The sequence below is a fragment of the Nycticebus coucang genome, chromosome 3 (genome assembly GCF_027406575.1).
Source record: "Nycticebus coucang isolate mNycCou1 chromosome 3, mNycCou1.pri, whole genome shotgun sequence".
NCBI classification, from domain to species: domain Eukaryota; kingdom Metazoa; phylum Chordata; class Mammalia; order Primates; family Lorisidae; genus Nycticebus; species Nycticebus coucang.
This window is the reverse complement of record NC_069782.1, coordinates 114,739,302-114,755,212: the sequence shown is the minus strand read 5'-3', so window position 1 is coordinate 114,755,212 and position 15,911 is coordinate 114,739,302. Positions and strand designations below refer to the sequence as shown.

At 36.6% G+C, this 15,911-nt stretch overlaps 1 protein-coding gene across 3 annotated transcripts in view; it reads left to right on the top strand.

Moving 5' to 3' along the window:
* PRKG1 (protein kinase cGMP-dependent 1) overlaps nt 1–15,911 on the top strand; it is a 1,327,126-nt gene that overhangs the window by 1,281,760 nt on the left and 29,455 nt on the right. For all 3 annotated transcript variants that reach the window (XM_053583838.1, XM_053583837.1, XM_053583839.1), the window contains one exon: nt 1,894–1,990. In XM_053583838.1, coding sequence (XP_053439813.1) covers nt 1,894–1,990 — 97 coding nt within the window. The remainder of the gene's footprint in view (nt 1–1,893; nt 1,991–15,911) is intronic.

Genomic DNA, 15,911 nt, shown 5'->3' with positions numbered 1-15,911 from the left:
TTGGGCACCACCTCCAGAAATTTCTGATTTGCTTGGGCGATAGGGAGGCCTCAAATTAAACGTTTATAAAAGATGCTTAGGTAGCTCTGATGTATAGCAAAGGCTGAGAATCACTCCATTCATTTAGGTGTACTTCCAGCCTAATTTCACAAGACCTGAATATATCTTCAAAGATAATAAGTGATAATTTTGTATTTTGAATATATAGATTGCCATAAAAATACTGAGTCTACCTTTTTTCCATCTGAGATTTCTAAACACACCAAACATACATATTATTCAGTAACAATCTCATTCAGGATTTAATTATCTAGACTGCCTTGACCACATACAGACCATCACAGGGTCTAATTTCAACAGATGTCCTTTTCAAGCACCTGTTGGAGTCAACTCTGTCACTGGCCCTTGCAGTTTTACAAAGGTAGTGAGCCCGCTGGAATGCTAGAAATGTACATTTGTTGCTGACGTCCCCTTCTCGTAAACCATCTCCTGCATCGCTCTGTTGATCTCTTGAATGTGTAGTTAGTGACAGAAGTCTACAAATACCATTAGCATTGACTAACAGCCTTGTTCACAGAGGCATATGAGATTTATTAGATGGAGTTGATTTCATATAATCATCCAATAATGAAAATCAACATTGTTTGTACCCTCGGAGGAGTCTGTCAACATTTGACTCTTTAAAAATACTACAACTGTGGTTTTCTGTTGAAGAATTGTTGAAATCTCACCTAGAAAGCTGTTTCACATGTCTTCTAAGTGGAGAGTCTAAATGTGTATTTGATTATAATGGAATAGCTAAAATGTTACAGAGCTTAATCCCAAACCTGCCTGTGGCTGATTCTATTCAAACATGGACGTAAATAAACTGTGTAAGTATCATAATCTCGAGTCTGTTCATCATCATCTATCTATAGGATGGTACTGAATCCGGTATTGCTGGGCTGAGGGTCATGGGTGATGCAGAGCTATTCAGATATTTTATTTTTGAGACAGCTGAATTACTCTCTGACCTGACTTCAGTGAGTGGGAAGATCATCTCTGTGCCTTCCTGCCCTTTCTAAAAATAGTAAAGCCTTTAACAGGAGATATTTTAAGCAGCTCATATTCACTTGTCTCATCAGGAGCAGCTTATTTTGGCCACTTGTGTGTGTCAGATTTGCATGTGTGCACAGTTAGACCCAGATCTGCACCACTCATATAAGAAACTAGGGGTCCTAAAGACACGGGGATTGCCAGCCGAGAGGATTGCCAAGATCCCTGTCAGGGAGTAAAACATAAACGAAGGAAAGTCACTTTTTAGGAAGGTGACTATGCTTCAGAAATCATCCATTTCAGACATTTGTACATCAGTCCTCGGCTTTTCGGATGTGTTTTCATAAAACCTGGCTGTGATTTTGCTCCAGAGACCTCCATGATCTTGCCGCTTTTAATAAATATTTACAGGAGGTGCTGCCAGCTTGAGGATAAGGGAAACTAATGAGAACCTACAATCCAAACTCTGAACGGCAAAAACAAAGCCAAGCAAAACCAAAAAGCCCAAAACAAAACCATAAAAGAACAATTCAAACACTCCGCATTCACAAGAAGACGCGTAGAAAAGTACTGAGATGTAACTTTGGCGTGATAACCGGATTTATCAGTCCCTGCACTGGCATGCAGTGGGTACTTTGTATTTTTCTGCAGTGCTTTGAAAAACAAGTGCACATTTATGTTATTTTTCACAACGGGGACCAAAAAATTATGAGTGTGAGGAAACACAGACTCTAAAAGCAAGATGGAATGTAAGCAGGTAAACCCTGGTCCACAGTCATGTCCTCCCAGTGCAGTTGTGCGTGGTACCCGTGTTTGCACCTCTAAGAAATTTCCATTTTTTCGCATCAAACAATCCAGATATGAAGCTGAAGCTGCTTTCTTCGCCAACCTGAAGCTGTCTGACTTCAACATCATTGACACCCTTGGAGTCGGAGGTTTCGGACGAGTGGAACTGGTAGGTGACTGTTCTTTCAATGCTTTTGAAAGCCTCTCATTTCTTTTCTCCCCCTACCCCTAGATTAAGGTTTCTCTCCCTTTCTTCCCCCTCATCGGGAATCACTATTGTTCCTAAATCAATGCCAACTGCTTTCATAGAGGCACGTCCGAGTTGCAGCCCGGTGGGCTCTATGATGCAGCCAATAGCCTGAAAATGAAATAAATAGCACGTTACTTTTTAGAAAACCTCTTCAGAGTAAGTGAAAGGCAAATGCCATTTACTTCAAAAAGAATCATAAAGCACTTTTTATCAAGCCTCTTTCTGTCATCTTTATTTCCTTCATTCTGAGCAGGCTTACTAAAAATCATATGCTCTAATAAGAATTATAATAATTTCAATGTAAATTTAAATACATATGGAGGGAAGTGGGAGATATAGACATACGTTATATGAAATAAACAGTGTTATAGTAGTAATTCTATGATTTTGTTGTTCCAAATACCTATTTTAATTACAGTTCTAATGGTTTGAATAGTTTATCTTATGCACTTTATATCTATGGCTAAGTATTGATAAAGATGATGAAGTCAGTTTGAATAAGTTCGTTTGTTAAGCACATTATAAGAGTGTTGTATAAATAATATGAAATGACACTCTTGCATTTGTTTGAAAAAAAATTAAAAACTGACATATTGTCAGGAAAATTAGGGGAAAAAAATGTAATCTGGTGGCTGATTTGTCTTGCATTTCAAGACTGTAGATATACCCTATTTGAGAGCTCAGACTGATTTCCTCTTCCCTGCTCAACATGGAGGAGTCCCTGGTATCAGACATCAGTACAGTATGTTAGGAACTCCCTGAGACTATGCTGGGTACAGTAAACAGTGGGTACAGTAAACAGTTACTGTTGCCATCAGTGGTCAGAAATCTCCTTCCATAAAAGCACCTTGACTCAGCTCCTAAGGATATTTTTGATATATGTCTGTTTGTATTACAGTTGGGATTGCTGACCTTGACAGGAAGAAAGATGTTATTTACTTAAATATTAATCAGAAGGTTTTAGAGCCATTGTGTGTTTCATTGAATTTGCCACTATTCTTCCTTGAATGCTGGTTGGAGATAGAATGCTACTTCTGACTTGAAAGCACAAGTGTGCCTCTGAGGATAAGAGTTTCAGTTATGAGAGTAAAAGATCAAGCAAGAATCTGGAAAAATCTCTTGCTTTTCTAAATCCTGCCAATTAATTCAGCCTTGGATTTATTTTACAAGAACTTTGGTTTTGTGGCTAGTTACAATTGTTTGTATAGCTAATAAAGATTTATTAGCAACATTATACATGAACGACTTTGCTTTGGAGGTGTTGGGGCATAAAAGTAGGAGAGAAGATAGAGCTCTATGCCATGAAAGATTTATTTTCTGTGTTTGTTTTCATAGCTGTATATTTCTAAACCCCTCTCTGATTAAAGCAGTATAAGGGACAGAATTCCCCAGAGATCAATTTTCGGACTGTTTGTTACAGTTCCTTAAGTATTATTTTTAGAAGACAATGGACAATAAAATTGCTGTTTTCATTTAGCAAAAAAAGAAAGAAAGAAAAGAAAATTTAAAAAGTCAGCATTACAACTCTGTGAATGCTAGGGATCTGATATCTTCAAGTTTGAAAATTTCAAGTTGCCAGTGAGATACTTTATGAAATACAGGAATTTACTTAGGATTTTTGAAATATTGAAAATAACTTGTAGATACTAAACTACTTCAAGTTAAACAATGAAATGCCAAACTGATAGTGGAAAACTTCTAGGAAATTCCCCCAAAAGTGTTCAAGGAGGCACAAACAACAGGGCACAGAGTTAGGAAAGGTTTAATGTAGGCATGTAAAAGTTAACACTGTTTTAAAAGACAACATATATTTGTGCACACGTGTGTAGGCATATGCAAAATATATATAAATTCATCACCAGAGAAATACCAAATAGTTCAGCCTAGTTTCACACAGATGTTTATAGAATAATGAAGACCATAAACCTAAGAACTCATTTTGGTTGGGATAATAACCCAGTCTACAAAAACTGTAGGTAACATTGATGAATGATAAATCCATAATGGGTCATTGTCACAACATTGTGTACATGGGCCTCATTGGGGGAAGAAGCACATGTCATTATCCCCCAAAGTCACATCATCTCGTGTTATTTGGCTTTTCCAAAATACACTGAAAAATAACCAGAGTATCCATTTTGTCTTCACTATTCAGTGTGGACCAGCTAGTCAAATGATCACTAACACCTTAGAATCTATTTCTCCCACTTCTTACCACTTACTAATGCCTGATAATATTAATTATTGGGTATGAAAAACTCATGCTTTCTATGATGGCAGAATTGGGAGTCTAGCATCAACACTGTGGCTGTAATTACACATAGTGTGGTCATGGAATGGAATGTTCCATCTGAGTGGTACCCACACCGTTCTTAGAAGGATGTAGGCAGAGCCCAGGTATTTACTGATTACACAAGTTTCCTCTTCACTCTCCTCTGACAATGAGGCATTTAGGAAAGTCTTAGCAATATTTCAAGGTGCTATGTTTTAAGCAATCAAATCTTCCTATTGACCCCTTTAATATTTGTATATACAGTGTTCAACCTGTTAATACAAAGTATACAATACTTGGACCTGGAGCCTATCCATCCTTACTTTAGCAGTAATGTTGATCAGATGAATGACATTACAAAGTAATACCACATGGTACACTTTAATTTTATATGGCATTTAAAAAAAATTTCCCAGGAATAAAATGATTCTAAGATTATAAACTCTCCAATGCGGTAGGAAAAATTTAGAAATTTGAATTTGGAACCACATTTCCTGTTGGAGCTACGTGAAGAAAGTAGTTTTTTTCATCACTGTGTAACACATAGATTATGTGTGTCTAACAGTGCAGGGATATGCCCTTCGCAGATTTCTTAGCATTTCTTGACTTTAATTGTTTATATCGATTTGAATATATTTAGATGTAGGGGCGTTTTTTTAGACAGGAGAATTTCTAAAGAGTTTATTGACAATTTTTGGAGATGAAAACATCATTTTGTCATAAGAAACTTAAATATTTATTCAATGAAGAGGACAGAAGCTTGAAGTAAATAGAGGTCTTACATGCGTGGGACTTCCGCTCTTAGCTATTCATTCTGTCTCTTTCATAAATACTTTTACCATCACGGACTTTGGTTTAATATTATACCTGTCCCATTCACAGCCATTAACTGTGGACAGTCATTTTTACTGCTTTCTTTTCTATTTTCTGGCACATACCGTATTTTCTTCCTATGTTCTTTATTTTTAAGAATGGGCTTTCTCATGTGGTCAGTGCTACTTATTTACAGTCTGTCTCCCAGAGGACCGCCTTCCATTTCTGGTGCCTCTTTCAGCAAAAGAACTCAATTGTTTATATATATGTGATTAACTCTGAAAACTCGAGGCGCTGCTGTAAGACATCAAGGTAATCATCTTTATTTACACGATATGACTGTGTCCCCTTACTTTATGGGCACATTCCCAATTTAGTCTACTTTTGTTCTTGTCAGAGAGGTGCCTGTATTTCAGAATAGATTTGTACAAGTCTAAGGCAAACTTCTTTTTAATCTTTCAGTACTGTATGGTGAGTGCTTTAAATATTAGATATTTAATGTCTTCATTTAGCAATCTAAATGCCCCTTAGACCAAAGAAACAAAGATATGGGAAACATAATGTCTGCCTTCTTGGATTGTGTTCTTTCTACATCAGTTGCTATGCACCTGTACAGTAAACTTTTTTTTTTTTTTTTGAGACAGAGTCTCATTCTGTTGTCCTAGGTAGAGTGCCATGGTTCATCATAGCTCAAACGCTGGGCTAAAGCCATCCTCCGCCTCCCAAGTAGCTGGGACTATAGGCGCCTGCCACAGTGTCCAACTAATTTTTTATAACTTTAGTGGAAACTGTGTCTCCCTCTTGCTCAGGCTGATCTCGACTCCTGAGCTCAAGCAATCCACCTACGATGCCCTCCCAGAGTGCTAAAATTACAGATGCGAGCCACTATGCCTGGCCTGTGTAGTAAACTTTCTGATGGAAGGTAAAAAATTTAATGAAAAATGATTGCCCCCTCCCCCACTTGGCTCAGCGCCCATAGCACAGTGCTTATGGCACCAGCCATATACACCAAGGGTGGCAGGTTTGAACCCAGACCAGGCCTGCTAAAACAACAATGACAACTGCAACAAAAGTAGCCGGGCACTGTGGCAGGCGCCTGTGGTCCCAGCTACTTGGGAGGCTAAGGCGAGAGAATCGCTTAAGTTGCTGTGAGCTGTGACACCACATCACTCTACCCAGAGCAATATAGTGAGACTCTGTCTCAATAATAATAATAATAATAATAATAATAATAATAATGATAATAACCCCTGGCTCTAGGGACTCACAATCTACTTGGAGGAACAATTATATAAACTGTACAGGTTAAGTGCAAGGCAGAACAAGACTTCTTGGAAGCGGGGGCATGGCTAAGGCAGAGAGAAAATTAAGGCCTCTACATACATAACCTGAAGCATTACAGTACATGCTAGCTAAAATGAAACTACTACAGGAACAAATGTTTATTAATAAATGAATATATTAATCAATTAATTCCTTACTAAAATAATCAATCAATATGAATGCTACTTTAGAGTCTTCAGATTCCTTCCATATTTATAGCTATCCTGGGAGGAGAACATGAGGCACAATTTACATTTTAGAGGGAAGAAATCCATAGTCTATCTATCTATCTATCTGTCTATCTATCTATCTATCTATCTATCTATCTATCTATCTATCTATGCAGCAGCACCCAACTTGTTTGCCATCAGGGACTGGTTTCATGGATGACAATTTTTCCACAGACTGGGGTGGGCAGAAAGGGAAGCAGATGATTCAAGGTCATTGCACCTTCACTCAGATTACCAGGCAATAGATGCACAGAAGGAGCACGCAACCCCACCCCCTCGCCTGTGCAGTTCACAGCAGGGTTCATGCTCCCAGGAGAAGTGGATCCTATGCCACTTACCTGACAGGAGGCAGAGCTCAGGTGGTGATGCTCTGAGGAGTGGCTGTAAACACAGACGAAGGCCACGGCTCACCTCGTGCTTTGCCACCTGGTTCCTAACAGGTCAGGGGTGCCAGTCTGCAGCACCAGGGCCTGGGGCCACAGAAAAGGCCTCAGGGCCATTCAGTCATTGCAAGTGCACTGTTATTGCCCAGAACTATGAGGGGTTTTTTGTTTTATTTTGTTTTTAACTAGAAGATTTTTCTTGTCATTCTGGCTTCGAAAAATATTTAGACTCTTACGACCATCAACTACCCCCACCGCCACCAAATCAAACAGGTGTTACTTCACCGTCACTTGTATACCTTTGCTTAAAAAATTCTCCTAGAATGCAAGAACCTGAGTTATACATGATCTAGACTAGAGGCAGAGATTGTCTGCTATGCACCTCTGTTTCTGTCATACTTCAGAGAGCTCCCCATTTTCTAAAGCCTTTGCTGTTCCTGTTTTGGTGGCAAAATGCCTGCCGAGAAAAAAAATCAGTATAACAAGGCAGCTAAAAGGTAGAGCTCTGAAGTTTGGCTTTCTGGATGTAAGATTTTGCCAGCTGTGTAGGCTTAGACATGAAATTAAACCTTCTAAGCCTCAGTTTCTTCATATCTAAAATGACAATAATAATAGGATATGTGTCTTATAACGTTGCAAAAATCAAATGAATTAACATCTGAAAATAATGCCTCATATTCTGGGTAAAAAGGTGCTGCCAATGGTTTTATTATCATTATAATAATAATTGTTATTATTGTTAACATACATAATAACAATAATGATAACTATCATTGCCAGTGGAAGGGGATGGAATGATTTGCCATTTTCTCTTCCATTGCTAGGCCAAGCCCTGATAGCACAAGCATTTTTCCAATGAGTAGGAGTCAGAGGTCTTTAATTGATCTTCAGGGACAGTTTCCATTAAATTCTCACAAATCACTAATGCTCTTTGCTTTCCGATCCATCACGAGAAGAAATGGGAAATAGTTCTCAATATCCCCCTCTCTGAACTGTGTGCACCTGAAGTAGCCCACTTCTATTTATCCATTTCTCTTCTAAATTGTAAAGCCCCACCCCTTAACCTTTCCATAGGAAATCACTTTCAGTGCAAACTGCTGAATCGTATCTAGTTCTCCACAGCCTCCTTAAAGCATGACACCCCAACTGGGCATAATAAGGATCTGGCTCTTGCCAAGTGGAGTACAAAGGTTACTTCTCATTCCTTCTGTGCTGAAACTCAGTTTATAAATCCTACAGTCCAATTGCCCAGAGTGGGTCAATGCCATAGAAGTTGCAAGAACTAATAACTAAATACACAGACAAGCACGTGTGTGTAACAGAATGAGTGCCGTGTATAGTAGCCTCCAAACCACTGTCACAGCACAGAGCAACACGTGCAACAGGTCTGGAGGGTTATATAAACTAACTGAAAAAAAAAAAAAATACAGACTAAGAGATGAGTAAGCAAGAAATTAGGTGATAAACCCATTGCTTAGTCAACAGAATTTTGTTTCATCCTTATGAAAGGTGAGCAGCTTAACTCCAAAGGGAAACCCCATGTAACATGAAAACATTTCAAGAGCTTCCTACTGCCAAGCTACACAGCAATGAAACAGAATACTGTGGGACTGCTGGGCAGAAATGCCAGGTGTGCACACAGTGACTTATGCTGCAGAAGATGCCTGGGGAAACCCTGCCGCCATCAGGCCTGGGTCCTTCCTAACCTAAGTAAATAAGGACAGAAAGTAGGTTGAAACCGAAAGGTTCTTTCTATTTAATTTAGCATTTTCTCTAGTGATACCCTACTTGGTTGTTATTACATACGTAATTCTTGTTTATTGTTTATTCTTTGAAAGAATAAAAGCTGACTCAAATTATTAAGTATGATGAATAGTATTGTTCTCTAAGTTATTTAAATTGTGAGTGAAAATCTCATCCAAACTCACTGAGTGTCATTAGGTGCAGTAACAACATGGTGTAACTCCTAAAGTATTCCCAAGACAATTTCTAAGAAGAAAGTGTAGGCAGTAAAGTTTATATCTATTTTGGCATATACAAATAAAGTAAGATATGCTTGAATTCATCTTTGTTACTGCAGAATACATTCTGCATATTGATAAGTGTAATACGATTTAGATTACAGGAATGACAAAAAATACAACAGTTAAATTTCTTATACATTGTGTGAAATTACAGAAATTTTACATACGAGCTATCAATTGAAATGCATATTTTTTATTAAAAGTATTTGAAATTAGTGTCCTACCATAAGATAAAATGTTAACTGTTCCTCCTCTAAGCCTTACAGTGATTCTAAAAAGATCACTGTAAGACCAGAAGACACTGGACGTGTCTTCCCAAGGCTTAAGTTAATTGGTGATAAAAACAACTCATCCCAAAGTTGACACTTAGGTCCCTTACAAGGACATTTGCCTTTTTCTTTTCTGCGACATGAATTTTATTTATTTTCTAACCAGTGAATTTATGGAATATCATGTACGCCAAAATCTGTTTATTTAAAAAAATTCCCAGTTAATTATTTTTGGGACATTGATATGGGACATTGTCTGATGTGATCCCCGTGTTCTAGGAATGTCTGCCTCCTCCTGAGTAAGAAGATAAAATTAACACATTTGAAAAATAGTAAACAAAACCTAGTGCCATGGTATTAAATTGTAAATTACTCAGAAGGGTTCCCAGTTCTCAGTATTTCAGAAGAAGAGAACTCATTTGGATCTGATGGAGTAGAAAAGGCCCTGGGAGATATGTAGAACCGAAGCCAGGTGGTAGAGAATAGTTGGGATTTAAATGAACAGATGGGGAAAGGCTATTCTAGGGAAAGGTTACAACATAAAAGGCCACATGTTGTCACAAGACACCAAAACAAGTGACCAGACTAGAGTGACTATGCAGGTGGGAGCAGTGAGGAATATTAGATAGCAGAAATATACAATATAATTATATTCTCAGGGGGATTTGACTTGCAAAGAAATAACAATAAAAAGGGGCATTTGGACATTAAGCCGAGTAAAGGAAGGACATAAACACAGACGAGGCTCCAAGCATCCAACCGTGAAATGAAAGAATGCACTCGAAGGTGACTACACAGGCTATTTTTAGGTGATTCTGCTTCCAGAAATAAACATCATAATTTCTCTTCTGACTTAAAGGGTAGGTTACTTTGTGCCAAGATGCTGTCCACATCCCCAAAAGTTTTATGTAGACACTTTCAAAGAGGGATTCCTTCCATTAGAGGGAAGAGCAGTCCCCTGTGCCTGTTAGTTATATAAAAAATAAATATCAATTTGAAAAAATGAAATTGTTTGTGCGGGTTTCTGGGAAAATAAAAAGCTAGGTAATTCTGTATGTTTCAATCTTATTTACCAAGTTGTAGACACTGAATTTATTACTGATTAATGCTCTGTCCCACTGCTATTGGAGAGATATGTGGTAATATGCCACTATAACATATGAACTTGAATGTTGAGCTGTGAGGTCAGGAGCTTTTGTGGGCCAGGTAGGTTTGTGCTTAGCTCCCAGCTCCAACCAGCTGCTCTGCAATTTCACTATAAGAATAGGGAATTCATCACTATACAAACGGAGCTCAAGCAAATAAGCCAGATCTGTGGGAGCCCTGTGTGGTTATCACTGTGACTTCGAATGCCACATTCACACAAACAGGACAGTTTAAAAGTTGAAAGGTAACTGCTTTTCACAGACTAGCTAGCATAGGCCAAACAGAAAATACTTGTTGTATTGACTGCACTTGAAGTACAAATGTGGTTGTACAGAATCATGTAAAAATTTGAAATCCAAACACAGAAAAGGAGAAAAAATTACCTTTTTTTAAATATAAAAAGGGTAAAGTTTGAGGATAGCATGTATTAACTCATTAGGATCTGATTATAAATGACTTGATTAAAATTCTTTCTGTATATAACAATTTAAAAATTATCAAGTTAGGTATCCCTTGTACCTCAAGAATATGACTATAATGCAAAACGTTTCAGGAGTTAGTCAGGTCCCATGTCAGAGGAGAGCTGAATGTTGCAACATGTGGTCCTCTCTGTCTCATTTCAACTCATTTTTTAAACCTTCAGTGTCAACAAATGGGAGAAATTGAAATGTCAACATAGGACATTCAACTTGCCCTATGTGAAGTTTTAGACCATACCTTTGCTTTAAGTATACAATATATTGAATTATGTGAGATATTTATATGCTCAGGTTAGAAATGTGTAAGCAAGTTTTCAAAACTGATGTGTGTAGTTCTTTATGTGAGTGAAATTATGCATAGAAAACAAAGTCTTGGGTAGAGAAAAAAATTTATTATTTTATGAAGAAAAATAAAGTATCACTGGTAATAAAAATATGTAAATATCAATTTTAATAATCACCACAAAATGAAATAAAGCTTATTTGACATATGCTAGGAAATAAATGTTCATGTTTAAAAAATGATAATTTTGAATTTGTACATTTTAGCAAACAATCTGGGATGATGCTCTCAACATAGATAATCTTTTGAATCAACACAAATCTGTGCTAATTTCTTACTAAGGGAAATAATAAGTGTTCTTTGATTCACAAATGGTTTCTATAAAATAATCTAATATTTTGTTCATGGTGTAATGAAAAATAGAAAAGTATGGCATTTTTCTTCTTTCTTCCAAACTGAAAGTTCAGAGTCTTTTTTAAAAAATTAAAACAGATCCTCTCTCTATAAAATATAGCTTTGTCTTTTTTGATCAATTGAGTTTAGATATATAGATATTTCATGATTATTTCTTGTCCCTAGCTGTAGAACTGATTTAATGTCTGAAGGCAATTTACTGAGTAAATGAGATTATTGACATTTTTGATGAGAATGTGAGGTGAATGTAGGAAGGGAAAAATGAATGGAAGGAAGAGAGACCCTCTCTTAATTATCTGTCTCGTGTTCAAAATGACAGATGGAGTCTAACGAAAACATTATAGATAAACTATCCGGCTATGCTTTGTTTGAGTCACTGGTACAACAGTGCTGTGCCTCAGTCCCACGTGGCTGAAAAGCTTTCCAACTCTGACATTTCTGTCAAACTCGTAATCCACCTTCTGCATTCTCTGTGCCCGTTGGCTCGTGTCACGCAGGCTGTGGAAAGTTCCTTTAGCTCTTCTTTCGTCTGTATCCTGTGGGATAAGCCAGATACTAAGGTTTACTCTTAAGTTTCAGACATTGACCAAGGGAGGAAAAGTCCTATGATGTTATTGCATAGTTCAGAGAAAGGTTGGGGAAATAGAGAAGTTACTGTGATCTATGCTTACATTAATAATAGTATTAGCATTTTTTTTATTGCTGTTGCTAAGAAATGTTGTTAAATACAATCCCATACCAATTTGCAAAATAGAAAGAAGCTTTCTATGCACTCAAAGCATTTCACATTCTTTCGTCAATGTGGTAAGTTGTCTCCTTCTGAGCAGGTGGCTGCTTGCTGTAGTTGGCTATGTCCACAAAGTTATTTGAGGCATAGTAATAAAATTGCTTTCTTTTTCTCTGTAAAAGTTAAACTACCTTGAATTAAGTCTGGTGAAATATTCCTAGTCCTTACTTTTCATTCAGTTGATTAGGACAACTAATTTAATTTATGAGATTTAGTTACAAGTTTTAATAATAAAATATCATTTATAAGGATCCATTTTAGTTAACATTTCCACATATTTTGGAAATCACAGTAATAATAATAAATATTACATAGGACTTTGTAATTTTTAAATAATTTCAAAAAAATAATTTTCAATTAATTTTATTTTCAATTACTTTTCAAATTGTCTATTTTCACACAGACTATCCGGTTTAATCTTACATTACCTTTTTCTATAAGAAAAAGAAAAGTGGGTTTTATTCCCACTGATAAGTGAGGAAAATGAGGCATTAGGAGGTTATATGGACTTAACATATGATTGCAGTTTTTGTATTACTGAAATATTAAAAAGCACTGTCCAGCAATTAGAGTCAGTTCTCTGCACCCATGGGAGATTTGTTCCAGGATCTTTCCCCACCAAACTCACCCCATGCCTGTGAATACCAAAATCCACTAATGTTTAAGTCTCTTATATAAAATATCAGTAATAGTTGCCTGTAACCCATATACATCCTCCCATATACTTTAAATCATTTCTACATTACTTATAACATTTAATACAATGTATATGTTATATAAATAGTTGTTATAATGTATTCTTCAGGGAACAATGACAAAAAAAAATGTCCATATTCAGTACAGATACAACCAACCATTTTTTTCCCCCTGAATATTTTATATCCACACACGGTTGAATCCATGGATATAGAATCCACAGATCCGCAGGGCTCACTATACTTATTGTTTTGACTAAATACCTTATAAAGAATTCTTATGTGATATGTGATAAGCATTTACATTTTAAGTTAACCCGTGATTCTACCTTTTCCCCCTGAAATTAGGACTTTTTACCATTTAGGACTTTCTATAAATAACAAGTAAAGAAGTCATAAAAAGAGATAATTTGCTTTTAAAGTGTCTCTATGTCACACAAATGAGAGCAAAAAGAAATGTCATTTTTGGCTAATTGGGAAACTTTGACTGAAAGTGAAAAGTAAGCATAGAGAGCAGCGTATTTCTGACATTTATTTCCTTAAAATATAAATTAAATATATTGTTATCTCACAAATCAATGAAGGAAAGAATTAGAAATTATAGTTACATGTTTCTCTTAAAACAAATTAACAGTTTTATTGAGGCATAATTTACATACCATAGACTTTTTTCCATTTGAAGTGTGCAGTTCATTGATTTTTATAATTGTACAACCAGTTTTAGAACATTCTGATGGTAACTCCAATAAGTACCCTCATGCTACTTTAAGAGTACTCTCCATTCCCACCACCAGCTCCAGGCAATCACTGATCTACCCTCTGTCTCTAAAGATTTACCTTTTCTTACGGCCCCTGTGGCTCAAAGGAGTAGGGCACCAGCCCCATATGCCGGAGGTGGCGGGTTCAAGCCCAGTCCTGGCCAAAAACTGCAACCAAAAAAAAAAGATTTGCCTTTTCTGGTGCATATTTTCTTACACTAAAATTTTGTGCTACACTAAATGTTTGTATCTTCTACATGTGTGATTGTTGACCTAGTTCAATAATCTAAATACCCAGTTACTTAACATAGGGGAATATGGTGCTTTACTTCTTGAATTCTGTGGCAATTTTATGGCTACGTTACACCCAGATTCAGCTTTGTTATTGTCCTCAACTACCGCAGAACAGAATGTTTAAGTTGGCTCCTAAACATAGACTCCAAGGCCATTATCTGATTGGACTGTGAAGAATTGTCTGGCAACAGGGCGGTATTGGAAAATGATGGAGATAAAACAGCATAGTGCTTATAGAGAGTCTGGTAGTTTGTTCACTGAGGTTCTTGTTAAAGTTTTATTTTGGGTCTTTGGCCTGTTCTGATGGACCTGGCAGTTTGACACAGCTAATCTGATAGGACTCTCACACTCTCTCAATCCAGGCCTCTTGCTTCCTTCCTTTCCTTTCTTTTACCTTTCCTTTTTCCCCCCTCATTCTTTTCTTTCCTTATAGAAATACTTTTCACTATAGAACTTGTCATGAAATCCTTAAGTTATCTCAATCTATATTAAATGTGCATTACTTAAATCTTAAATCATAGACCATTAACAAATTGTTCCTGGATAACTTACAAAGCCTTTTCCTTCCAGGTTAAAAAAAAAAGCAAAAACATAAAGAAATGACTCTATGCTTTACCACATAATAACAGATTGACTGATTAAAATTTTGTGATATTTTGTTTAGAGAAAATATCAGCCATTCCTGTTTTGCAGCTATTATAATTAGGGTGACTCTGCCTAGATTCCCTTATGTCTTGGAGCCTAAATGTTCTTTTTGGAAAAGCTACTGCTATTATATTTTTATCCAATGTCTGTTCCTGGAAAGTTAGTAACACATAGAATATGACAAGAACTAATCCCTTCATATATTATATTGAGAGAACAGAGAAAATAAAACCTCCATAGAATATGCCCATACTGTAAACTCAAGGTCATGCTTTCAGAGTGAACCATAATGTTTCCTTAAGCTCCCTTTGCATTCTGAGGTATTGCCTGTTTTTCATTTGTCCCCAAGATACCACTATGCCCTGTTTTTTTTTATTATTATTATTTTCTTTCTTTCTTTCTTTATTTTTTATTGTTGGGGATTCATTGAGGGTACGATAAGCCAGGTTACACTGATTGCAATAATTAGGCAAAGTCCCTCTTGCAATCATGTCTTGCCCCCGTTTATTGGGCCGTTTCCATAAGGTTATATAGAATACATATGCTTTAAACATGCATCAAATTGCAGATGTCTCGAGTTTTCTAGCTGGAATAAGCTTGTAGAGACAATGTAATTTGGCCCCTGATTTTCTGAGAGGCAGCCTGAGGCCCTGTGAGGTTATATGACTCATTATAAACTTATTAGGGAAAGAGCCAAGCCTAGGACAAACATTTCCAGTATGTTTTCTAAGTTCACATCATCATCTTTATTCTATAGCATTAGCTCACCTGAGTGGTGTGAAGGGAATCTCTCTTTCCTGCAGTGCATGGAACTGGGATTTGAACAACCTGTGGGACTTCTACATAATAATGAGTCATGTGATATTGTCAGTTTAAGCCTTGATTTAAAAAAATCATTTTAATTATGGTACCATTCAGGAAATCATTTTCTCCCAAAATAAAGAAAAGATATCTATAGTGCAAAATAAACGATGAAGTGTTAGTGACAAGTTTAAATAAATGAATGGACAAACATTCTAAGGGCC